The sequence below is a fragment of the Panthera leo genome, chromosome B4 (genome assembly GCF_018350215.1).
Source record: "Panthera leo isolate Ple1 chromosome B4, P.leo_Ple1_pat1.1, whole genome shotgun sequence".
Taxonomy (NCBI): domain Eukaryota; kingdom Metazoa; phylum Chordata; class Mammalia; order Carnivora; family Felidae; genus Panthera; species Panthera leo.
Window position 1 is genome coordinate 111,212,462 of NC_056685.1, and position 27,804 is coordinate 111,240,265.

The following is a 27,804-nucleotide window of genomic DNA, read 5'->3' on the forward strand; positions in this document are numbered from 1 at the left end:
GTAATGACCCGCTGGGTCAATCACTCCCCAGGCTCAACCAGAAGTACCCCAATACATTTTGGGGCACCTATTCTTGTTTGGATTCTCTGTAAGACTTTACTCTTTTATATGCTCTAATGAACCCAGAAATAGTACAAGAGGTTTCAAACTAAACACACATATAATTCTCAGAAAGTAGAAAACAGCAGGGGTAGAGGGGGAGGGAGCAATGCCATCAAGACAACAGGCACACGAGAGAGCTGTGAGGAAGAGGACAGCAAACACCAGGTATACAAGACAGAGGAGATGCAAGTAAGTAAACCCGGAATGGAATGTGCATGTAAAGAATAGGCCAGTGAGGCCACCAGTGACGGGGATTCCCCAAGTTAGCTTAAATTTGGACAGAACAGAAAGATGATGATGTCTGTAGCAAGAAAATCATCAAGAAGGGAATGAGTCTACTGTTCGGAGCAGGCAGTGGAATACTGAAAATGGCAAAGAGGAGGCAGAGCCATTCGGCTAATTTTTCTTCCAACTTTTCTATCTAGAAGAGTGATCTTGAAACTGGGAAACGTGGAACAAACAGAAAGGAACAGATGCTCAAGATAGATGAGGAGACAGTAAGAGAATATCTAGCTACTTTCAACGAGCTCTGAATCTGGAGAGATACCAGACGGCTACATTCCAGACTAGGAAGGAAACACAGACAGATTACCCTGAACCGCTTTTGAGTAACGGCCAAAGCCGTCAAGGGAATGGAAGAAGGGCTGAAGTCCACAGATAGAAAAATGTCCTGTTCTGTGAAGAAAACAAATGAGCAACACAAATGAAGAAAACAAAAGAATAAAAAATGATACACAATGAGTTAGATGTTCATTCCTGGGAATATTTTTGATTGGATAAAAAAACAGAGGTAAAAGATCTTAGAAAAAATAGTGTTTATTGGAAAAGACACTGTGGGGTGAATTAAACAGTCATGATACAAACTTCCTTTCCTTTTCAAACAGGGTCCACTGACCTCAGACTCCTATAAATTAGGATGCAGCACAGTGTATGGTTAAGAGCACAGACTCTTGAGCCAAATAAGCAGGTCTGATCTGCCACTTACTAGATCTTTGACCTGGAGTAAGTACTTAACTCTTTAAGCCTCAGGTTACTCATCAATAATAAGAATAATGTCTTTCTGTCATATGGCTGGGAGTATTAAGGAGATAATGCACATAGCATTCAGAAAATGGCAACATTTAAGCTGCCTTCCACTCTACTTTAAACCGAGGGAGGTACAGCGAGGGCTGCCATGAGGACTGGGGACAGGAGAACTTAGGAGGAGGGTCTTGTTACGTTCATTTGCAGTCACCACTTTTCAGATACACTTTTGTTTGAACTAAAAATTTCAAAACTGAAGACAAAACCCAAAGAACAAAGCATCCAAATATCAAAAACATGGTTTTAGTTACAGCAAGCCAAGGTTTTAGCAAGGTTTTTATTTTGGAAGAACTCAAAGCGCTTGTGTGAAAGAGAGAAATATGGGCTTACTATCTTAGGTAAAATTAAACAAATCCAAGTGATTAAGCCACAGTAAACTGCTGTCAACCTGAAGAGAAAAACCTGTAGAGGAGCAATCTGGAGTGGGAGAAAAGGGTAGTACAGCAGATACTTACAAGCAGGCTGGGGAGGGCTTTTTCAAAAAAGTGACATGCCCCCCAGCTAAGTAATTCTGAGCTGTCTCCTTACATACGACGGAGTTATTACTTGTGAGATCCTTGTGCATAAACTATGGTTATCAATTTTTGCTGAGGATAGATCACTTGTAGGGATAGCAAGCAGGTACAATGGGTCAAGATCAAATTTCTAAAAACTTCCTATCTAACACTTTGGACTAAATGTAACCAATAGACATAACAGGTGTCAAAGTAAAGTCTTCACCTTATATCCAAAAACCAGCTACTTAAGTATGGACTGGGAAATGTGAAGAGTAGAAAACCTGAAATAGATTAAAAGCTCACTGAGGCCAAAAGCTATCAATGAATTAGCAGAAAATATAACCAAATAGGAAGTTAGAGTTTAATTCATTTTGCTGGTCAGATAATAGAAAGATGCTAAAACTAAAGAATAAACAGAACAAAGCCAATGAAAGTGTTCAAGGAGATGGTGAATTTGTCTGGCTATGGTAAAGGGGACTGACGTAGTCACTAAAGGCCCCTGATCGACTGTAAAGTCAACAAGAAAAACTGAGAAATGGAGAGGACTCCACTCCACTCGAAAACACTACAGTGCGTAATTAACTTTTTGTACAACTTTTCATATCAGAACTTCCTAAGAGAAGTGAAATTTTTGTACCAGTCCTTATAACCAGTTCCCTTATTTCCAAATACCGATTCTCAAAGAAAATTGCTTATCTTACTTTTCTTTTCCTTTTTCTTTTCATCTTTCTTCTCTTCCTCTTCACCTCCAGCTCCAAGTAAGGTAAAGATAATTCCAGTCTGAGAATTAACACCTACAGCAGTAACTACCATTCTTCCAGAGCCTTCCATTACATGAGTACCTATGACAGAAAATTCGTTATGGATTTTTTCCTCCCACTTTCATATTTCAAATTTTAGTCATATTGTCTTTAATATCTAGTATGTAACAAGATAAATTCAGTAAGATATTAAATAAAGCCCAAATTCTTATGTTTAAGGTTTAAACTCTGTAATCCATGTTATATGAATTCAAAGCTCACTCCACGACTCATTTATCGTCATGGGATATTGGGCAAATTATAATACCTCAATTCCTCACCCATAGAATGAGGATAATAGTACCTACAGTTGATAAAAACAATGAGAGTCAAATAAGCCTACAAATAAATGTAAAGTGCTTTGCACACTGCCTGGAATTCATGGGGGTTCAAGGAATGCACATTATTTTTAATTATAAAATTATTACAGTGATTACTGACATTTCTCTGAGAAAAACAAATGTCCCATTTACCACACCCAACCCCAAACCTGTACCTAAAGCCAGCTTTCATCCCAGCCAGTCTACATTACTGCAACAGCCTCCCAGCTAGTCTCTGTCTTTCCAGTTTATCCTGAAATCAGTTTTAATCTTCCTAAAATGTGAATGTTATCATAATTGTCTCATGGCTCAAAAACCTTTGATTCTGCATTGCCTACTGGATTAAGTCCAAGGTCTTCACCTTGAGACCAACCAACCTTTCAAACTTTCATCCACTACTCTAACATAAAATTCCATTATAGAAAGCCTGGGAACAAAGATGGGAACACTGACTGTATTCTGACAATCCCTTACAACAATCTTGCAAGATGTTATTAGGCATTATTATTCCTATTTTCCCAAAGTTACACAACTATTAAGTGGCAAGACAAAGATTCAATCCAGTCCTGTCTGGAGACAAAGGGCATATTCTCCAACCCTCTCCAAAGGGTACTGTTCTCCAACTTGTACATCCACATCCCTGCATCTTTCCTTACTAATTAAAAGACTTCTCATCTCTCTACTGCACTATTTTTGTGAATTTTAAGTAGCTTTCAAAACCAACTCTTTTTTCTGAACTCTCAACAGTCTTCTTTATAGTTATCACATATTTCCTTGATCTCCTAGTTTACAACCATGTGGAGGACAGGTTCCATAGCCCCTATGGAACCATCTAATAGACCAAGTCAATACACTGAGGTTATTTGTTAAATAAAGTCATAAAGCATATGTACTTATTCCAGAAGTTATAAACTTATATTTGTCTATTAATTACTGGGGAACTTCTCCAATGTATATTTTTTAGGCCTTTGGTTTTCCTGCTTTTTAAAAAAAATCTATATTCTGAGTATTTCACTAATTATTAGCTTCTCTGCCAGTGAAAAGGCAGGGGAAACAAGAAATGAAATTCAAGATAGTGAAATAGTATTTAATGAGGAACTTCTACATGTAAAAGACAATTTCTTTCTTTTGACAATTCAGGCTTTTGGCAGATTTCAATTTTTTATGTTCTGTTCCTCCTTACCACAGGTAATCAGATGATGGCAGTTAATGTGCTCAGGCAAAGTAAACAGTTTTTGTTCTGGTCATATCCCCACGGCTAACTGAATAACTGCCTTTAAAAATCTAAATTTAAAAAGCCAAGAACAGCAGTGAGAGATGGCATCATGAGAATAAATTTAAAAATAAATGCATTTTATGTTTTTTAGTACATTTTTGGAATAGGGAAATAAATGCACAAAAACTTTCCCACCCACATTACGATAAGGGACTCTGCAAAGTTATTTCAGTCTTTTCTTAACCATGGAAAATTTACAGAGTTTTTGTGGTACACTTGGTGTGTTAGGGACCTGAGTCGACATAAAGCTTACTAGCAATCTCTGTTAAAATAGAAAAGGACCAACGTTCAGTTAAAGAACATCAACCTGAAGAGCTAATAAGCACTTTGTAAATGAGCTGGATGTACATAAAAGTCCATGCAGTATATATGGCAAAATGGCAAGAATACCATCTCAGGTTGCCAAATATCATGGTCCAGACAGTCTACGGTGGTTAAGGTATGATTTGATTGCTTCCCTTCCTTGGAAAAACTACAGATTTTTATTTGGTTAATAATTATAGTTTCTTAGAGGTATAGCAAGGAATAAGTAAAATGAGTCTATGTTATACTTAAATACAACATACTTACATATCCAAGAATATTTCCGTCTATTTGAAATGAATTACAACTACACCCATGTAAAGAAAAGGCTAAACAGAATGTTCTTGGTAGAGCAGGATTTTGAAGGTGTACGTACAAAATCCCAAGATATTTCTGAAGAAGTTAAGTCTGTTGTAATTGGGAACGCTACCCTTTTATAATGGTGTTTATAAATGCATACATATGTAATTACTCTGATTTTTAGTGGTAGGATGTTTTGCAATAAGCTTTTTAGGCACATGTTTGCCAATCTTCAAAAGTAATAGTTAAATTTAAATATACACCTGGAAGTTGTGACTCTCACTTAGCTGATTCTTGTCACAGTGACTCTGGTTTCAGTGAAGCCATGTTCAATCTCAAAATATAAAATTCACAAAGAACTGAAAAATTATAGCTGCCAAGTTATTACACAGTTAAATCAGCAGAAATCTCCTTACAATGTATAAAATGTTAGCACTCCACCAACATCTGAAAATGATAATAGAAGACAAATAGGCAACCTTCTGCTTGTTCCAAATTCTGGTATAATTCAATCTAATAAACACATGTAAACAACTGTCCTACAGGCAATTTTGTAAATTCTATAAATACTAGAAAATTAAGAGTAAAAACCTGGAAATCCAACGTAAAAGAACTGGCATACTTTTGGAGGCAAGCTGTGGTCCTCTTGCTTCCTCTCACGTGACATTTTAGAAAGCTGCCTGTGAATCTTCCCATCATCCCTTCCCTTTCATTTCTCATTAACCTCAGGTCAGGCTATCACAGTTACTGTTACAAGAGCCTCCCAAGTTGACACCCAGCTCCCCATTTCAAATAGTGCCCTCACCTGTCCCAATCCTCTTCATTCTCAGAACATGTCCTACTTGTGTGCAAATTCAATCCTCCCTAGTACATGTGGTGCTACTTCTGGGCCTACTGTTGATTAGCCATGTGATCTTCAATAAATAGTTTATCTCAGATTTATTCCTTGACAGTTAAATGCGGGAGTCGGATTAGACAAATTTTAAGGATTTTATCGGTTCCTTAAAAAACAAAACAAAACAAAACCCTATCCTTTATAGATCACCATAGACAGTTCATTAATTTGCTTTAAAAATACAATCATTCTGGGTGACTGGGTGGCTCAGTCGCTTGAGCGTCTGACTTCGGCTCAGGTCCTGATCTCACTGTTCACGAATTTGAGCCCCACATCAGGCTCTGTGCTGACACCTCAGAGCCTGGAGCCTGTTTAGATTCTGTGTCTCCTTTTTTCTCTGCCTCTCCCCGGCTCATGCTCTGTCTCTCTCTTCCTCTCTCAAAAATAAACATTACCAAAAATAAACAATAAAAAATAATCATTCTTTAATTTTACACATCAACAGGCCTTAAGAATAAATGTAATACAGGAAAACACAACAGAAGTCATCAGGCTTATATTTTACTTTTATCACTAACTAACATCACTGACTCTCAAAATCTCTTGATTTTTTTTTTTTTTCATGTTCCTCATTTGTAAAATATGACTCTGGATTCAAAGACCTCTAATATCTCTGGCAATAAGATAATATCTCTGGCAACTTAGAGGAAAAAAAACCCAAAACAACTCCCTAAGGATTATAAGGGTAGAAGCTAACGTAAAATACAGAATCCTTCACCATGTAGGCTCTTAGGCAACTGTTTGCTGACAGTGGAAGAGAAAAAAGTTCAAAGATACAAAAGCAATTCATACCTGATAGAAGTAAGGGATCCTTATCTAAAGACTTCTTGACATGATCAGATTCACCAGTCAATGAACTTTCGTCAATTTTAAGATCATTGCCTTGAATTAGTATGCCATCAGCAGGAAGAAGATCACCTAAAACAAAGAGCGACTGTAATGCACACTGTAAACAAGATTACAATGACTTTACCTCTAACCTAAAAGGGGTTGCTCTTCTTCACTTACCGTATTTCACCTGAGCAATATCTCCAACAGTAATGTCAGCTACAGGTATCTGAATGACCTGACCACCCCTGATGACTGTGAACTTCTGTTCTTGTTCAATTCGACTCTGCAAACCTCTAAACTGTTTTTCCTTACTCCAGTCATTGAAAGCTGTTACTAACACCACACACACTACTGATAAGAGGATTGCAGCTCCTTCAATCCAACCAGTTTCACCTTCACCTTCTTCCTCTCCAACAGAAACTTCTCCACAAACTATATGAAAAGAAAGAAAATGCTTATCAAGAAAAGATTCTGAATTGATGGCAAAGACAAGCAATAAGTTAATTATGATGTTTACATACCTCGCTAATTTTACTCTAAGTACCTTACTGAAATCAAAGCATTCCATAATGGCAAGAATGCAAACTACGTCAATTTCAAGTTCCCTGCCTATGAAGATTCTCACCCTCAGGACAGGGAGGCAATCTAGGGCACTAAGATAAGCATAAGGACACTGAGGAAGATTAAACCTCAGCCTCAAGGCAAGTTCTTAATCTGTCAACACCACCTACCCCAGAGTCCTAAGGATTAAATGAGAGAACATTTGGAAAGCAGGTAGACCAGTGACTGAGAAAAATGGTTAATGCTATTAATTGTTACATATGTTAGACAAGATATACATGAAAACCCACGAATCATGCTTACTTATTGTATATATTTTACAGGCGTACAAGCAAAACTTGGTTTCCATAACATGAAAAGGTAAGCAAAGTGCTACTCAATCCAACTATTTGGGCATCTACTCTAGATGCCAGGCATAATTTTAGGATCTGAGGACATGGCAGTAAACAAGACCCAAGCTCCCTCTCCTCACAAAACCCATACTTAGATTGGTAGGTGCAGACAGTGTATAAAGAATTCACGTAATAAAACAAATAATCAATTTCAGATATGGTAAATGCCATAAAGAAAACAAAGGGCGGTGATATGCTATCAAATGAAGAAAGGAAGTAACTGGTTGTGTGAACACAGAAGGTCCCTCTGAGGTGTCCATGATGTTTGAGCTAGGAGCCAAGTGATAAAAAGGAACTAGCCATATAATCGCTTTAAAGCATATCAGGAAGAGCATTCCAGGGAAAGATTAAAGAGTATTCCAGGGAAAGATTAAAATCGGTAAAAAGGCTTTATGGCACAAAAACGTTTACAGAAGAATGGAGGGGGGAAGAACCCCCCAAAACTCAAAATTTAAGGTAAAAAATGTTGAAGAAAGAACAGTGAAATAGTGCTGTTTTGACTGCGGGTTATAATCTGTTTGGAGTCTAAAATCAATTCAGTGGCGCATGACTAGCATTTTGAAAAACGAAACAGAACAAAATAAAAAGGATATACGTATAATAAAGGTAAGCATTATTTTCTTGAAAGTTTCCATTGGGTATTTACAAATTCACATGAATGAACAGGTTCTGCACTCCTCTTTAAAGTTCTTTCTTACTGAGGGTTGAGCTGAAAAGTCTGAAAAATCAGTGGTTCTCTTAGGACACGTAAAGCAGGAAAAAAAATTATTCAGAAGAAAAGAATGAGTAAATGAATGATACTAGAAACGATTAAAACATGTTCCAGAATACAGTGCATGAGCCAAAGAAATGATGTGAAGTATAAAGATACTGAATAAAGACTAATCCAGGAGAAGTATGTGGGACAAGATGAGGTCAGAGAAGACAGAGACTAGAATAAAATCAACTGGTGGTGGTGAAATGGAAGGAATGATGAGATTAAAAAACAAACAAACAAACAAACAAACAAACAAAACAAAATCCTGAGGACCATCAGCAGGATTCAGCCATCAATAGGTACAAGAGCATGTTTTCCAAAGGAGATGGCTGGACAATCCATCGAGAGTGCTGGCTTCTCCATCCAAATATTAAAACCTCTCTTTGAATTACATTCAGGCTGAAGAAATGACCACGTACCATTGTACACAATAACCAGTTAAATGAACTTATGGTTTACGATGTTCGAAACAGAAGTGGTAGGACAGTTTCTCCTTCCCCTTCCACCTGCCCAGAAGACACGAGATGTACTCCAGGTAGACCAAGTCAGGATGAGAGTTGAAATGCCATGTTGACCACTTTCACCAACTTGAAATATAGCTAAAATATTATCTTCCCAATGAAGCATTTCAACAGGTTTGATCTCACTGGTTAAAAATGTAAAAATGCAATACTTTCTAATAGTATGTAAGAACAATACATTGAAAGCAGAAGATGGACGGGGGGGGGGGGGGCACCTGGGTGGCTCAGTCAGTTAAGTGTCTGACTTCAGCTCAGGTTATGATCTCACTGTTCGTGAGTTCAAGCCCCACGTTGGTCTCTATGCTGACAACTCAAAGCCTGGAGCCTGCTTCCGATTCTGTCTCTCTTTTCTCTCTCTGCCCTTCCCCCACTTGTACTGTCTGTGTGTCTGTCTCTCTCTCTCTCTCAAAAATAAACATTAAAAAAAAATTTTAAAAAAGAAGATGGAATTTACCAGTCATATGTCAAAAAAATTTTGTGTAACTGGTGGATGGGAGTGAAGATATCATTAGTGAGTACACTTCTTGCATGTGGATTTACAAAATGTTGTAAGTTTCTTTTCAGCTGTGAGAAACGTTAAAACCAAGTTCTGAAATAACGCAAACTCAGACCCAAATCAAGGGAAATCAAGGTTAAATCAAAATTATAAAATAATGTATATTCAATCAGGCTATCAATAATGATATTTTATGGTTACTAAACATCAAAATTTTAAACCTCATTTCATCTTTTTAACATTTCAGTTTATATTTTTGCATATGTTTAAAACTATACATATTATAAAGTATAAACATTATACACACATTATGTAGATAGCTTTACATATATATAATTCATAAATGCATCCTTTGAATATATGCTCATATTTCTTCCTGATAAGGTATACAACCAAAAAAGTTTAAAGATCAATGCAACAGAGATTAAGGGGAAAAGAATTATGACACAATTATATCATTTTCAGCTTTAAATCTCACATGCATATTTAGAACTAGATGACTAAATATTTCAAAAGAGAACATGAAACAAGTTGATGCCATATTTCATTTCATATATAGTTCTACCTTAAATTACAGATAAATTTAGAATGATTTTGAAACAGATGGTAGTAAAATACTTCCAAAAATTAAATCCTTTTCCTGCTGCTGATCGTTACAAATTTTTAGAGTAGCTGCAGTGAAAAAATAATTGCAAAAATCAAAGTTACAAAAGGACTGTCCTATGCTTTCAGTAAAGTCAGAGTATAAATATAATAAAAATCTATTTAACCAAAGGTGTTCCCCTGTAAACATATTCACCTGAGAGAGATGCACAATCTAAATTCAGTCTGTGCTCTACCATAAGGCAAATATTCCATTCTTAAAATTCTCCATTTGGGCTATTTCTTGGATGGTGCATCAAGTATGTACATTAACAGTATAAAGAATCAGTTCTCAAAAAGTATTGTCTAGGAACCCCAGGAGGATCCCCCAAGGTCAAAACTATGTAATAATACCAAGATGTAATTTGCATTCTATTTCAGGAATGTGTAGTGGAATTTTCCAAAGACTACACTACATGTGCTAACACAAGACACTAAATGCAGAAGCAGATTATCTTCAATTATGCCAGACCTTAAAGAGATACAAGGAAATGAAGAATACTGCTAATACTCTTTTCATAATTTCACTTAAGATTTCATTAATAATTATAGCAATTATATTTATTATAATACAACACTTAGATACAATTTAAATGCACTGATACAATATTTTTAAATTTCTCAATTTTAATTAAGAATACAGTAAATATCTACAGATATAGCTCATATAATCAAAATCTGTTTGTGGAGTCCTTAGCATTTAGAGTATAAAGGGGCCCTCAGACCAAAAGGTTTGAGAACCTTGGTATTATACTAGTAACTAAAGATGTGTTTATTGTATGGGTTATAATGCTTATTTTTATACCATCAGTACTAGTAAGAAATTTTGATAATATAGTCTATGACTACAGATTTACTACTTAGTGTTAAAATATACATGATGAAAAGACACATGAAGTACACTAATAAATGTTAAAAAAATGCAAATACTAACATTTCACCGTGGAACAAAAATATCTTTGTATGTTTTACTAACACCTTCTAGCAGATTTTGACTGTTTTTAAAGTGTCTTATGACACTGACAATTTTAGAGTATCTTCCCAGTTGGATCTAATGCCAGTATTCTCCTTAAACAAATTTGGGAAAGGGCTTGTCACTACATCCTAGAAATGAAGCAGTCCAAATTCCAAAAAGATTTGTCCTTGTTAGTAACAAAATCCATTCCTGTTGAAAATATTTTTCTTTAGTCTTCTTATAATCTTAGGGAAAAAAATGTTAAAAGTAAAGAAACACTTCATAATCTGCAAACTCGCTGAATTCTAGAATACCAATTCCCAATAGTCTATAATGATAGTTGGGTAAATTGAACACTACAGAATTTACCTATATGTTGATGAACATGGTATGACCTTCCCTTTTCACATAAAACATTTCATATACACACAGTTACACGCTCTCGTGCCTACCCACATATGCACACATACACATACGTGAGTACCCACAGACATACAAAACATATTTTAAAATCTGGGAGAATATGAAAATGGTACAGCAGTAATCTCCAAGAAGTGAGATTTTTGGTGAATGTTATTTCCTATGAATTGTCATTTTTCCCTCCTAATATTTCTACAGCAAAATATGTATTATTTATTTAATAAAAACAAAAGTTTAAAAAATAATTTGGCTCAATGTTGACAAGAATATTGCCTAAATTTTTTCTTATTTAGACAAGTGATTCTCAACCATAGACAATTTTGCCCCCTATCAGAAACCTGGCAATGTCTGGAGAAGTTCTGGTGGCCTCAACTGGAGGGTAGTACAGTGCAGGGTGACAAAGAATGCTCTGGTGTAAAATGTAAACAAAGCTGTTGCTGAAAAACCCTGCTCTCCGATAAACTGACTTCTTCAGTGACCTACTTTCTAAAATAAACAAACAAAAAACACAACTCTCACATGAGCTCCAGGCATACCTTTAATGGCATCACTTTAAATTTTTACTTAACCCAACTTTTAGAGTTAGCTAATGTTTATTTAACTCTTCATAACTTGAAAGGCATAAGAATAAAGTTTTTACAAAGAAAAATATTGGTATATTACTCTCCTGATATATAAAATACTACTGGTTCACTCTATAGCTATTTAAATATAGTGACCAAAACCCAAGCTAGGTTTCTTAGCAGTTATAGAATGTACTGTCAAGGACTATCTATTTTAAATAAATTGATTAAAAAGAGAGTAAGAAATTTTAAAAGAGAAATGAAGAACATAGGCAGGAGAAAGACAAAACCATTGTAGCTACAAGTTAAAGCAGATCTACCACTGTATGATGTACTTTTCCTTTGGTCAAGATAAGTTGTAGTATAAACATTTCTAGAATGGCAAGGCAATTACCCGAATCATGCATATAATAACAATTTAAGAACTTGAAAAATAATGAATCAGGGAAGAGAACAGAATTTTGCTTTCATAATGATTTCCAAAAAATTAAAAAAAAAAAAAAAAACCCAAAATTAAAAACTGTAATTATTTCAATTTAATGTTCAAAGACCTTAAAAACCATGATGGCACAAACCACACTGTGTATGTGACTTAGCTCTTTGCCAACACGTGGTATACACACATTGGCAGGTTATTTAACCTCTGTTATCAAACGGGGAAGTGACACTAGCTCATAGGGTTATTATAAAATTATCTGAGATGGTATATTTAAAGAACAATTAAAAACACTGCTAGAATGCTACCTAGCACACTTCCCTGACCTTTACTTATGTTTTCCCTCCCAAATGCCAACCTATTATTATATTTTAATTAAGCAAATGAATTGAATTTATTAACATCACACATGAAAGTCTTTTTTTTTTTTATCCCCTCCCCAATTTACTTACGTGCATTATCCCCTTCGGGAGGTTGATAAAAAGAAAGGCCCAATGATACTATGGCTGCAATTTCTAATATAATTAAAGTGACATCTTGTAATGCTTCCCATACTAATTGAAGAAAGGTTTTTGGCTTTTTAGGAGGTATAAAATTCTTTCCAAACACTGCTTCTCTTCTCTCTATATCTGCAGGGTTTCCACTCAAACCTGGTGAAAAGAAACAAATTTCAGTGAAAAGTTTCACTACTTACAAAAGGAAATACCTATTTTACTCAAAACATTAATTCATTACACTTTATTTAAAAATTTTTTTTTTAATGTTTACTTATTTTTGAGAGAGAGAGAGAGAGAGAGACAAAGCATGAGCAGGGGAGGGGCAGGGAGAGAGGGAGAAAGAGAATCCCAAGCAGGCTCCAGGCTCTGAGTTGTCAGCACAGAGCCCAATGCAGGGCTCGAACCCACAGACCGTGAGATCATGACCTGAGCTAAAGTTGGATGCTCAACCGACTGAGCCACCCAGGTGCCCCTTCATTCATTGCACTTCAGATTCCAATTCATAAGACCCAATCAAACTGACTTTTACACATTATATCAAATGAACAGAATTTAAATCACTGAAAAACATGTACAGTGCTTTAAAAGAACAATTCATGTAGACAGGTCAAGACTGGATTAAAAATTTTCACTTTTCCAAAATGTTCATTTTTGATATTACCTTATACCATCTTGTAGGCTGCCAGAGACCAGAGTGATATGACAGTTGGATGGGTTTTATATTGGAATTAAACATTTCCCTGACCTTTACTTATGATGTTTTCCCTCCCAAAATGGGGAATTATGTATTTATTTGATTTACTTACAGCATCTTGGTCACCCTAATCAGAGAAAGTCTTTGATTTTCACTCTTATTTACTAAGTAACAATGAAACATTTATCACAAGCTCTAAAATTTCTCCATTAAAATGTCTGTTATACATGGACTGATAAATGATTTGCAAGCCACAAAAAAAAAAAAAAAAAGGAAATTATGGGATGACCTTTCTTTTGAATTTTATTTTTAGGATTTCCAGCTTGAGAAACAGGTACTGCTATTGACTGATAGCGCCCACTGTCACTGTAAGGGAAAAGGTGCATGGTAGGACATAATATTTATTGCCTGGAATGTGGAATTGGACGGTTATGAGGAAAGAGGTTAAGAGAGAGTTGGATGACATGAATTTTGCCTTTCCCTTATCCCATCAAGCAGGTCCTCCTCAAACTTAACCGTGCTGATCCAATCAAACCTAGATAAATATATCCCAAATAGCTAAAGCGAAGTACATACACATTTATATTTTTGTGGGAGGTATGAAAACAGGCAGGAGTGACAAATGACATGTTTCTGAGTCTGCTTAAAAATATCAAAGAAGGCAAAGATATCAGAATGACACAACTTTCAATTTATCATCATAAATTTAAATTTATAATTAATTTAGTTAACATAAACTCTTTTTTTGGCAAGAGCTCATCCCAAGAGAACAGCAAAGGAGCGAGACAGGAAAACAGCAGATTACTGGGAGGCTCTTGGTTTTAGGTGTTTCAACTAGTAATCTCAGTGTGGAGGCAGGCAAAGAGTAGAAGAGAGAGAACAAAGAAAGTACGCTTTTAGAATAAACAATAAGAAATGAACACAGACATTTTAAAGTAATTATTTATTTGGTTAAAGGTATCAATGAGATTCCAAAGAATGTTTTCATTAGCAACTGTAACAAGGTCCGTCCATACTGGGCAGAAAGATTTGAGATTTCTGATGACAAAAGTCATCATCTGAAAGCTTCCACAGAGCTCCAGGCTTTGAGACAGTTCAATAGAAAGAAAGGAATGAAAGGATTGTAGTAATTGTGACTGTGGGAAAGAGAATATGAGAGAAGAAACTTGCAAATTGTAATTTAGAATCCACAGTTTCTTCAGACTAGAGCAATGTTCCCCACTCACACCTGGCTGAAACCAGTTAACACTGGTCCATGGTTTAATTGAGGGACAGAGGAATCAATGCAGTAAGGTTTTCCACAAAACAAAATTTGTTTTAAAGGACTAAACTTTGAGATGTTCTGAGATTATGTGCTTGCCGCTTTTTAAATTTAAGTGCCCTTTCTCTTATAAAAAGATAGTAAGTTTGTTATATCTTGTATTTCAATGACCTTACTAGAAAAAATAAAAGACAACCTTCCCTAGCTGTCAGTCTCCAATCTTTTTTTCTATGAAATTTGAAGATATTGGTTTTATCAGTTTAACTCACACTTAATAGAACCTACTATTAATTACAAGTATATAACACCTAGTAGTTTTAAGTAGCACCACTATAACTATAAAAGTAATTGACCCAAACCTACATTAATTATAACGGAGGCCAACATTTTATGTTAATGCTGATAAGAAGAGCCACAGAGCTAAAGAGAGCTTAAAAGCCTATCCGAAAGGGTGCCTGGGTGGCTCAGTCAGGTAAGTGTCCAACTGTTGATTTGGGCTCAGGTCATGATCTCCTGGTTGGTGGGCTCAAGCCCTGCATCTGGCCCTGCATCCAGCAACATCAGTGCAGAGCCTGCTTGGGATTCTCTCTTCCTCTCTCTCTGCCTCCACCTCAAAATGAACTCTAAAAAAAATGTATCTGGAGGGAATCTGGGAATTAAAAAAGCAGCCGGTCCTAAAGGTTACTGTAATTCTTCTAAACCACTACCACACATACAAGCACTCACCTAAGACACTACATCAATAAAGTCATCTGGGTTACAAACTAGAAGACCTAGATTCCAGTTCACCTACTGAAATTTTACACATGTCACTTAATGTCTGTGGCAGTTGGGGTAGAGGCATTAATATTTGTTGGTGTATCTTACAAACTTGTTTGGAAGGGCCTAAGAAGGTACAATGGATCAAAGCATATACTACAGAGTAACAGTGATTGAGCTCAGTAAGGGGATGACAAGTTATAAACTGGACATTACAGGTTTTAATTCCACTTTGGGGGAAATTAATTTCCATAAATGCAGAATAATAAACTCACATAATCTAAATATAATGAAGTTAAGAGTTTTGTAACAATAGTCTGTTCCCCACCCTATATTTACTTAACATCTACTACTTGCAGGGACTATTCTACATCCTGAGGAGTCAGTATAAACACGCTATATATTCAGCAATCTTATACCGGAGGGAAACAAAGAGATTATTAAAGTAACATAGCGAGAAGACTAGTACTATTCTAAGTGCAACGGAAACCTTTCTAAAACAGAAGGGATTTAAAGCACCATAGAGTATGGTAGTAATAATTGATCTCATTTAAATTGTTGTGTGAAGTATAAATTGAAGAGAGCATGAGTGGAGGGAAAAGACCAGTAAGGAGGCTGTTTAAGTAGAAAGTAAGAGGTGATCGTGGCTAGTATCTGAGGTTTTTAACTGAATCTGCCAATTATCCTGTAAAAAGATCAGACAGGACTTGCTAAACGACTGGATGTGGATGAAAGAAAAAGAATGATATCTAAGTTTTTTTTGTTTTTTTTTTGTGTCTATACACTTAAATGATTGGATAGTAAAGACATTCACCAAGATAGAGCAGGCCTTTGGGAATTGCAGAATTAAGTGGAAAAAGAGAGGCAAGAGTTAACAGTTTCATTTTACAGATTTACACCTGAGATGCCCATTTGTTTTTTAATGTTTTATTTTTGAGACAGAGAGAGAGAGAGCATGAGCTGTCAGCACAGAGCCCGACACTGGGCTCGAACTCACGAGCTGCGAGATCAAGACCTGAGCCGAAGTTGGACGCTTAACCGACTGGGCCACCCAGGCGCCCCTGAGATGCCTAGTTAAATAAACAAGTGTAGAGGTCTGTAGACAGCTGGCTAGCCATATTCGGAACTCAGAAGAGGTCTGCGCCAGAAAATCAATGCACAGATGATTCTGGAGTCATGGACCCAAAGAGAGCTCCCAGAAAGCAGACAAGAGAGAAGGGTTAAGGCTAGAAACTTGGAATAGTCCCCAACATTTAATGATCAGATAGGGGAAGAAAAGGCAACCCAAAGAAACGGGCAGGGGGAGGTGGCTGGCTCAAAAACAGGCTCGTGTAAAATTATGGAAGCCTACAAAAGGAGCGTTTTTTAAAAAAGATGAAGATGATGTGGATGATGACATCAAATGAGTAAGATGAAGCCAGAAAATAAGACGACTGGCTTTGGTTAGATGGAGGCCCTTGAGAAGAAATTTTCCAGTGGAATGCTGTGAAGCAAGTCTGATTAGAAAGAACTGAAGATAGAATAAGAATTAGAAAATGGGTGGAAACTATGATTATACAACTTTTTCCACGAGTATGATGCAGCAGAGAAAAATAAAGCAGTAAAGGTGAATTAAAGTGGATAAATAAACCCATTATGCTTTTTTAAAGATGAGTGATAGATATCAAGGCAAGTAATTTACCAGTGTATAATCAAGTAGAGAAGACAACACTGATGAATCCAGGGTGTAGATGTTAGCCTCCTCTAAGGGCAGGAAGAGGCTTCCATTGGTAGGAAAGAGAAAGCAAAGTTCTTGAGGGAAGGGAAATAGCCAAGCTGGTAAAACTGGTAATGAGACTACATGGTCTTAGTTTTGAAAATAGAGTAGATATGACATGAAATCATTAAGTATAACTTATGAATAAATATACTGACAACTCTTCTGCCTGGTCCCATTGGCTCAGTTGACTGTAGAATACTGGCAATGAGGCCAAGGGCATGTGTGGCATCTGATCTCCTTATGCCCCAATTAGCTTCACAAAGAGACAATATATTTAAAAAAACCATCAAAGCAGCTGTGAAAATGAATCAAGGAAACCGATTTAAAATGGAGTTCGGAAGCCATGAGGAGACAGTTCTTGGGCATGTAGCACTCCTCTCAGCTTACATGAGCAGCAGGAAGGAGGAAGATTTCCACATGCCTTAGTAACAGCAAACTTCCCACCACCTGCAGCCAGTGAGAAACCACCACAACCTGGAGCTCTTGTTCTTCTCCAATGAAGTTATTTTCAAAATGACTCACCCCATGTCCTCCCAGCACCCCATAAAAGCTAGCCTCCCCTCTGTTTCTTCAGACTTACCTATGGTTTGCCACAGTCTGCTTGTCCTGAATGGCAACGCCACTGTTATTCCTGAATAAACTCATCTTCATTTAATTAAATTACCATTTGTTTCACTTAAGGTTGATTACATGGTGTCATGAAGTGGGATCAGAAGGTGCAGAACCCCTGGGGAACTAATGACTGTTTGTGGGTCCCACTTGAGCCCCTTGTCCTCTCCATTTCTGTGAGCTGTCTTTTTCCTTTTGGTTCAGTGGGTTTTCTCTTGGATTCGAATTTAGTCTCTTTGGTTCAGCTCCCTATCTGCTTTTGTGAATGCACTACCCTTCTTGGTGAGTTCTCTTTTGTTTTCTGTACTTCTGCTTTGAGTAATGGGATCCGTAAAATCCAAAGAGTTAAGCAGGTCACCTTCTGGCATACCTATCTTTTTTATGTCTAAAAACTATGGTTTCAGAAGTTGTAAAATAGCGACAAAAATGGCAAAATCTTACTAAAGACAATCCAAAATCACAATGGCCATTATGAGAAATGTTCCAGTTAGACAGGATCATTTAAGAAGTGCATTTGAAAGCAAAGGAGTCCCAAATCAAACAGAATGGGGCACCTATTTTTATTGGTATGCAGAAGTTTCCAAACTTCAAAATTCCAAAATAGCTTCATTGAAAGATTTGTTGTAAAAAGCTAATGAAAAAGTAAAGATATAAGAGGTACCAAAAACAAAAGGCTTTAAGACTGACATAATACTCTTACTGTGACACAATACTCCTACTGCTCCCCTCTTTCTTCCTCTGAGTACTCATTCTAGCAATCCTCTGTCTGAATTGCCTTTACACTCTGAAGAGACTATTAAATTACCTTTTAAAATAACACCGCCTGAGACTACAGGTGATTCTCTTCAGTTATTTTTCACTCCTTGGTCAAAGGCCACGCTAAAGGCCAAATGAAGTTAGGGCTATAGTTAACTAATTTCTTGAACTCAAGAGAAAATTCTCTAACAGTTTTAATAACTGGATTAACTCCAGAGATTACTGGAAACATAAAAAGGCAGAAAATAAGATGAGAGGCACTAGTCGGAGCCTGACAGAAAATTTTGTTAAGGCACTCTTCCCTCTGCTCATTGTGGATAATGTAGTTGGATCAGTGGAACAAGCTATAATGTCACTTAAGTTGCAACTCAATTCGTTGAGGAATTGAGAACAACAAACCTTATCTTGCAAATCCTTGTGAAACTAGAAATGCAACTCTAGAGACAATTCAAAGTTTATCCATTTCTTTTTTGCCAATACCCAAACCTCCCCTACTAATCTTTAAAGGTTTGTAACTTGCATTCTTCCTTGTGCCTCTGAGATGTAAATGCTAAAGTGCAAACTTCAGGGAAGTAATTCTTACCAGAAGAAAAACAAAAGGGGGAAAGGTCCTTCAAAACTTAGCTTTAGCTATCTGGGCAGGTAGCCTTAACTAATTCCATCTACCAGAAAAGTTAGATCCAACTTTTATCATGAGTGAAATGGAAGCCTCTGTTTATGTCTGTCTGTATGTTTAAGTGTGCCTATGCATGTGTCTTGTGTATATGTAGTACTGTCTACCTCCAATAGAATTACTACAATCAATTTGTAAAAGACTTCTATTTAACTGACTCAAATGCGAATTAAGTATTCATAGAAATTCTCAAAAATGTAATAGAAAGTAACCTAAATGTTTTTCAGGTTCCCCTGAGTTTGGCAAACAAAAGCTGGCCTTAAGTTTGGTTTAATTAAAATAGGCATGTCTTCAGAGTTACCAGGATTAAATAGAATGTAAACATACAACTTTTATTCTACCCGGTTTTAGTAGTCAAGTAAGTTCACGTTATCTCTGTTACAAAATCTGTCAACAAGAATAACAGCTTGGGAAGATGGTTGATTTTGTCTAATGTCTCATGAAGTTTTTGTGGGATCTAAACATAATTGTTAAGAGCAAGTAAACTAAATAGAAGTTAAGTAGGATAAAAAGGTTTTAAGTGAACTTTTCAAATAATTTCCCCAAGTCTTTTTGGGGAACCTTAAAGTTTTGCTGCATTAAATATGAGTTAAATTCATTAAATATCCAGATCATTTCCAAGTAAGATAAAATATTGCAACACAGATTATTGAACATAGGTTTTTTTGCTTCCTTTTACAGAGGAACTAAAGATATTTGAGTCTAACAGTAAACATGTTTTAGCCATGCTTAAAAATTTTCTATGAAAAAAGCATGTTTTCAGAAATCATAAAATTTATAAAATCTGCCAATTCACAGAATGCTAATGTAAAGGCCAGTTCTTAATTGTTTACTTCTTAATTAAAGTTGCTAAGGGTTAAGAATTCTAATTAATATGTGTGCTTAAAGCTACTAGAAATAATAAGGAGACACCTCTATATGCAAAAAAATTATGACATGGGCTTTTGGTAAAAGAAGATATAAGGAATATAAATGCACTTTTTAGAGGGAAAATTTGTCCTAGTGAGGCTAGTTATTTAAAAAGAGAAAAGACAGGATAAAATCTGAATGTAAAACGAAAGTTGTAGGTTTGTGGAAAAGGAATCTTTGGGCATTTTAATGTACAGTCAAGCTGGTTAAGATTAAAATAAATTTATTTAAAAATGAGTTTTAATTTCAAAAGTACAGTGGTACAAAATTGGAATTTGTTCTTTTTCCTGTCAAAAGAACAATGTTTTCAGGGCCCCTGGGTGGCTCAGTAGGTTAAGTGTCTGACTCTTGGTTTCACCTAAGGTCATGATTTCGCAGTTTTGTGGGTTTGAGCCCTGTGTCAGGCTCTGCAGCGTGGAGTCTGCTTGGGATTCTCTCTCCTACTCTCTCTCTCTGCCCTTCCCCCGCTCAAGCTGTCTCTCTCTCAAAATAAATAAATAAACTTAAAAAAAAAAAAAGAACAATGTTTTCTTACATTATTGATCTGCTCTTAAGAACAAATTGTAAACAAAGGTTTTCCTTTACTTTTAATGTAATCTTCCTAGAAAAACAAAGATTGTGTGTTTTGCTTTCATCAAGTCTTTGGTTACTTAAAAAAAAAAAAGCTGAGTCTTTTCAATATTAAAGAAGCTAAGGCTTTTTACAACTATTTAACTTTCTGTATTTTTCTGCAAAGTCTTTGTCACTTTGATTAAATGGATACCTAAAGTATTGTTTCACGGTGACATATGATCCTCTTTGACCAAAGGTCCAAATCGTTTGATATTTAAAAAAAAAGTGTCTGTTTATTTTGGACAGACAGAGCACAAGTGGGGGAGGGGCAGAGAAAGAGAGAGAGGAAGACCTATAATTAATCCAAAGCAGGTTCCAGGCTCTGAGCTGGCAGCACAGAGCCTAGTACAGGCTCGAACTCATGAAAGGCAAGATCATGACCTGAGCCAAAGTTGGGCACTTAACTGACTGAACCACCCAGGTGCCCTGAAATCTTTTGATATTTTTGACAAACTTCCCAAAAATCAAATTCAAAAGGAAGTATTTTGATCTTGAACTAACTTTAGGTTTTTACAGAGGGCCCCTAGAACATATCAAAGGACTTGTTCTCCTTATAAAGAAGGATATGTTAAACTAATTAGACTTATTTGATATGTTAAATTACCTGGGAAGTATTGTTAAAAACAGGTGATGCTGAACTTTCTTAGAATAAATTTGCATGGAAATGTTATTAATGTGTCCCAATAATAGCATGAAATTTCTAAAGATCTTATATGCCTTTTTATCACGTTAACATTTATAATTCTGGTTACTATCATAAAGGGTAAGTCACAAAATTACCAAATTTCCTTGTCAACTGCATTATAATGAACTCTCATCGGATTTTAACCATGGCCACTTTTAAGTGTTTTGGCCATTTACAGACAGTTACTGTTTTACTCTGATGCTTATACAAGTGTTTCTGCAAAAGTACTTCACCTTCAAGAAGCTTCAGGAAAGGATGGTTTTCTGATAACTTTAAGACAATAAAACTGAACTTGGTAAGAATTTCCAGAACTAGTGGGAAAACTGAATGCAAGCAAAACAATTAAAAACATGGGACTAAATGAACTGAGAGGATTGTTATAATTTTTATAGCTTCTTTAGTTTAAAACATTACTGATTCTGTAATATTTTGCTTTCCCAGATTTTAGGAAACGCTTTTCTCTCTTAAGCTATCAATAATTTGGTAAGATACACCTTTGTGAATAAAGACAAAACATTTACTTTTTCTATGTGATCCCTCCAGAATTTGCAAACTCTTTGTGAGTATTCTTATTTTTATGATAATAATTTGCATAAATTCAGTAAGAATCTTTTCTCTTTATATCAGGACAGAGAAACACTGGTTGTATTACCAAAGCTTTGACTGGAATATCGTATTTGAGAAATGTGCATAGATTCAGATAGAACCAGAGAGTTTTAAAGAACACAGTTTGACTTTACAGAGCCAATAAATAAAGCCCTTTGAAGGAAAAATCAACTTGGTACCTTGCTTACAAAATTCCAGGAAAGCAGTCTTAAAAAGAGCTTAGATGGTTAATCACTTTTCTTGCTGCACTAATGCAAATAATCAAGCAATGTTTCATGCAAAGAAATTATTTTTACTATAAAAAATGAGGGTACTTGAAGAGAGAACAAATTATGTTTACCTCTTTGTCTAGATCAGATTCTAATCCTATTAACTGTCCTTGAGTTTCTGTTATATACTTGTAAATTGAACTGGATCCTGAATTCTAGCTTCCTCAAAAATCTGGCTACAACTCTCCAAAGTAACATTTCCAATTTTCTCCCACCCTTTTGATTTGGAATCAGTTTGAACAAAGACTGCCCCAAGAATCTAGTTGGAAAGGACTATACCAGGTCCTCCTCACCACCCAGATGGCAGCCAGACTTCAGGGACTTAAACCTTGAATATGTATCTCACAGATGAAAAAGGCTCCACCTGACATTTGGCCCTACACAGATAGAGACCTCTGAATCAAACTGACTAGAAAAAGAAGTAGCTGACATAGAGGATGACTACTTACTCACCCTGATGCTTAATCAAGACTTCATCTCAAACATGAAACTTTTGTCTTTCCCTTTATTTTTTCAACTCTGGCACTGGCCTGGAAAGATAACATCTTCATCTGCTTCTCCCAGGCCTTTGTTAAGGAGGGGTAACTTTTGCCTTTCAGACTGTGGGATTTGTCATTTAAAACTCTTATCTATCTATTAACAGTGCCACCTTAGTGAGAGTGATTCATACCCCAACAGGATTTATGTTTATCTGGGGTGGTTATCATTCATTCACCTTGGGCCTATACAGCTAGCATATAGCAAAGCAAGGTCTCTTAAGCTACCCCTAACTTTTCACAAACCAACTCAAGCACCTTCCTTAGTTGAATCCCCTGCACTGTCAAATCAGAAAGGACCTACCAGGAGGTTTTATGATTCAGGGTTCACTTCTGTTAGCAGGGCCATACTTCCCTGGTTAGGAGTAAATGTGAACAGGAATATAGCAAGAAATCTCTCCTTAACTCTTAGAGATACTGCAGAATCAGTGCCAAGACAACACCGGCCCAAAAAAGAGCCTTAGACTCTTTGACCAAAGTTGATAATAGGTCAGTCCTTGACTAGCTTTTAGCTGAGCAAGGAGGTGTCTGCACTGTGGCCAACACCACCTGCTGCACCTGGATTAACACTTCTGGGGAAGTTAAAACTCAGTTACATAAGATCATTGAGCAACCCACTTGGCTTAAAAAGGAAGTTGACCAGCCAACCTGGAATTTCCTAGTCAGCACTAGGAGATTTGGTGGCGGCAGTAGGACCAAAGGAGATTTCCAACAGCTCTGGGGACAAAGAGAAATACAGGCGTGGTACCTGCAAACCCTTTTTTGAGTTTAGTCTTTCCTGCTGTTTCTGAAGGCCATGAAAATAATATAGCAAACAGAATGTTAGCCCAATGCCTTGAGATGATCTCCAACGTTTCTAAGCTTAATAAGATATAAACTTATGCATGGGAAATGCCTGACAGCTCCTCCTGCTATTTGCCCTGTTACTCAAAAGTGGCATCCATGGTTTCCACTTTCTACCCATTCCTCCTCCCCCCACCAAAACCCCCATGTGAGACATGACTCCTGGGAAAGGTCCTTCCAAGCACCAATTGACAAATAGAGAAAAATATTTCAATCAAAATGAATGATCTGATGCTTGATCAGTGATGCTTTCTGAGAAACATCTTAATCAAAAGGGGGAAAAGTGAAAACAAATCAAGGAAATCTGATTTAAAATGCAGTTGGGAAGCCATGAAGGGAGAGTTCCCATGCACACAGTGCTCATCTCAGCTTACATGAGCAGCAGGAAGGAGGAAGGTTTCCACATGCCTCAGTAATAGCAAACTGCTCACCACTTACAGCCAGTGAGAAACCACCACAATCTTAAACTCTTCTTCTCTAATACAATTATGTTCAGAACAACCCTCTTTAATTTCCTCCCAGAGCCTCGTACTGTCTTCCTCAGACTTATCTACAGTTTGCCATAATTTGCTTGTCCGGAATTACAATTCCCCTGCTATTCCTGAATAAACTCATCTTTGTTTAATTAAATTACCACTTGTTTTATTTAAGGTTAACAATCTCAGAATTATGTTTTTTTTTTTTTTTTTTTTTTTTCCTAGGTCTTAGCAACTGAGTGTGAGTGGGTGAAAGTTTCCTGTCAAAGTCCAGGCCACTTAAAAGACATATGTAATTGGAATGCCTGGGTGGTTCAGTTGGTTAAGCGTCCGACTCTCGATTTTGGCTCAGGTCATGATCTCAAAGTTCACGGGTTTGAGCTCTGTGTCATGCTCTGCTTGCTTTGGATTCTCTCTCTTCTCCTCTCTCTCTCAAAAATAAACAAACATTTTAGGAGGAAAAAAAAAAGATGTATATAATGATTTCATTAGAAAAGGGAAAAAGAGAGTATGCTTTCAGAAAGTAAAGCCTGGAAAGGTTGAGAAAATAAGATGCCTAAAACGAATCAGGCTTCTAGGCTGAAGGCTTGGGGTAAAAATGTGGACTGGAGCTACAAGAAACACCAGAATCCAGATGACATGTGAAGTCTTAGATGTGCATGGCATCATCCAAGGAGAGTATACAAAGAGGAGTGTGCACAGATAAATGGAAACCTGAGGCCCACCAACATCTAAAGGAAAACACAGAAGGCTGATACATGACCGGCCAAATAGGAAGAAAGAAAACCCTAAGAATCTAATATTAAGAAAACCAGAACAGAATGGTTTGAAAAGGAAATATAAAGGTGCTTGGTTAGCTCAGTTAGAAGAGCATGCAACTCTTGGGGTGCCTGGGTGGCTCAGTAGGTTAATAAGCATCTGACTCTTGATGTTAGCTCAGGTCATGAACTCATAGTCATGAGATCAAGCCCCGTGTGGGGCTCTGCAATGACAGCGTACAGCCTGCTTGGGATTCTCTCTCCCTCTTTCTCTGTCCCTCCCCTGCTCATTTTCTCAAATAAATAAACCTTAAAAAAAAAAAAGAACAACATGCAACTCTTGATGTTGGGGTAGTGAGTTTGAGTCCCATGTTGGGTGTAGAGATTACTAAAAAAATAAAAAAATAAAATAAAAAGGAAGTCTATCGCACTCAGAAAAGTGAACTTAAAACAACTCTAATATTATACTACTTCAGGCTCTATCAAGTACAACTTTAAGAAATAATATATATGCAACAAAGTTAGAGAAGTAGTGTTACAATTACCTTCAAAAAATTCATAAGCAATGAAAACTAGTGAGCTGAGCAGGTATTCAATTAAATGCATAATTCTCTATTACAGCAGCAATAAATTTCCAGGACAAGGTCATGCAGGATTATCAATATCAAACCCTTGTTGGTAACTCTGTACAAGTATTAAAATATGCGTGGCTGGCATACCATGGCGATGGGAATCCTTCCTGAGTGCCTGAAAGAGCTGTGCCAACCTGTATAACCAAGCACATCCATCAGAGCATCAGAGGATTCTTGCAGTAGCCTATAAGTCAACAATGATTCATGCTGGGCAACCGGATGATTTTTTTTTTAGAGTTAAAATATATTTCCATGTGTGAATGTTAGTTTTCTTGTATTACATCATGAAGACCTGGTCAAAAGCACACGATTTCTAACAGTCTTACCTCTAGGAGTGTGAACATAAACTGCCAGCATTATGGAAACATTAGTCAGCCAGAGACAATTACTGTTGACTTTACCTTGCTTTCTACCACACACCTCTTTTGTTTCTTTCTACCACTGTTTCCTTTTCTTATTCCCTTTGCTTTTTTTCTCTCTTATACCTAATTTTAGCAACTACTTCAGAAACTTAGTGTCTCATTTACTTTCTTGCCTCTTTACAACGCTATGGAGCCATCCATGTCTCCTACAAAATACCACTCAGTACCTGTCTTTAATCTGTATACATTCATTGTTACCCTTTATTTAACATGGTACTACTGAATGATAAACATGCTACCAGGGCTAGAGACCTGCGTTCCAGAAATCTCTTTATTAGACAGTCTCCTCTACCATCCAATATAAAATATAACATAGATAACACAGGAACACATTAAAATGGAAAAGATACCGAAAGCTAGGTTAAAAGTAAAAGGATCAATAAATAGGATTTACAACAGGAATAAGAAAATCAATACAGGAAAACAATAAAGATAATGAAAAAAACTACAGGGATAATTGCATGTAGTTAGGATGTTGTAAGAAGGTAATTCTGTCATAAAAGTATATTCTTAGATTCTGACGACTCTTAAGAGAGGTGCTTTCTCTAATAGACAAAGCAGAAATATGAGGTGACAAGTCTTTATTTCAGTTAACCTTGAAATTTATACTTCCAATTCTTTTAAGAGTAGAGATGGCTACATTTTTAATATGAAAATCACATCTGGCTCAAAACACTTCCTATTGATCAGTACACATTAGGAATGTCTCAAATCCAGTTAAAGGAGTACTCTGCTGGAAGACGAGCAGTAAATTAGCAGGCCAAATGAGGAAGCACACAGATACAACTTCCTGAACAGGGCATATTTTAAAACGACTGACTGAGCAACAGAACCTTTATTAAACTCAAAATTGTTTTCACTATAAAACTCCTGCCAACAAAAAATACTATTTGAGAAGACAGAACACAGGTACCTCTTTCTTAATATTGTCAACTCTTTTGCAAGTTGTATGAGCTGAACTTTCATAACAGGCGATATAATATAGTGGTTAAAAGCATGTAGCTAGAATGTCAAGGTTTGAATCCCTGCTCTGGCACCTTAAGAGCTGTGAGACTTTGAGTAAGCCGATTAACCTTTTTGTGTTGTGGATTCTTTGGCTGTAAAAAAAAGGTAAGGCTGTTGTGAGGATAAAGTGAATTAATATTTGTAAGTGCTAACAACAACCTACCGGGAACAAAAAAGCATTACCTATGTATTATTTTTGTTGTAACTGCTCTTAAGAAATGTCTTAAGCTGTTCCTCCTCCAGATTTTATAGCAATCTAATAGCCACATCCCCAATATTTCTGATTTTCCTTTTCCACTCACTTTTCTCTTAAGCAGACATCAATAATACACTATGCATTTCATCTAGCTGTCTTGTAAATTTGTCTCCCCCTTGTAAAAATAAGTCAGGGATTGTTTTATTGACGAATATATCTACCCAGCCAAGAAAAGTACCTACCACAGAGCAGGCAGAATATCCCAGCAATTCTAAGGTGCACATATTCTTACACTGTGTTAACACTGATGAGATTGGGATGTAACTTAATTACACACTTATAATTATCTTACGATTAAAACTGCCAACACTAATTCTTTCTTTAGAGGGAATAAACACCATATGGCAATTAACAACCTAGATCTGATGAAAGACTATATGTATCAATGAATGAATTAATGAATGAAAGAATTAAAGAAACAAACTTCAGTTTTCCTAACCAAACTTCATGTTCTTTAAAAAATTATTTTAATCTCACTTTCCCTCATGATAAGCAGCTTATATTAACAAAAGAGTACTTATTGTCTGGATCATTTTCTTGGGCAAACCCCTGGCTGATCACCCCTGATGATGATTTATTTACTATCGTTTGCCTAGTTGATCAGTGACAAAATGTTCATTAGCTTTCTTAATAAATT

General features: G+C 36.4%; 1 protein-coding gene across 4 annotated transcripts in view; it reads right to left on the minus strand.

Annotated features, from left to right (window-relative positions):
- The window catches only part of ATP2B1 (ATPase plasma membrane Ca2+ transporting 1), a 130,219-nt gene that overhangs the window by 40,488 nt on the left and 61,927 nt on the right, over positions 1–27,804 (minus strand). For all 4 annotated transcript variants that reach the window (XM_042947339.1, XM_042947341.1, XM_042947338.1 and 1 more), the window contains exons 3-6: positions 12,603–12,800; positions 6,585–6,839; positions 6,369–6,494; positions 2,384–2,524 (exon numbers count right to left, since the gene is read on the minus strand). In XM_042947339.1, coding sequence (XP_042803273.1) covers positions 2,384–2,524; positions 6,369–6,494; positions 6,585–6,839; positions 12,603–12,800 — 720 coding nt within the window. The remainder of the gene's footprint in view (positions 1–2,383; positions 2,525–6,368; positions 6,495–6,584; positions 6,840–12,602; positions 12,801–27,804) is intronic.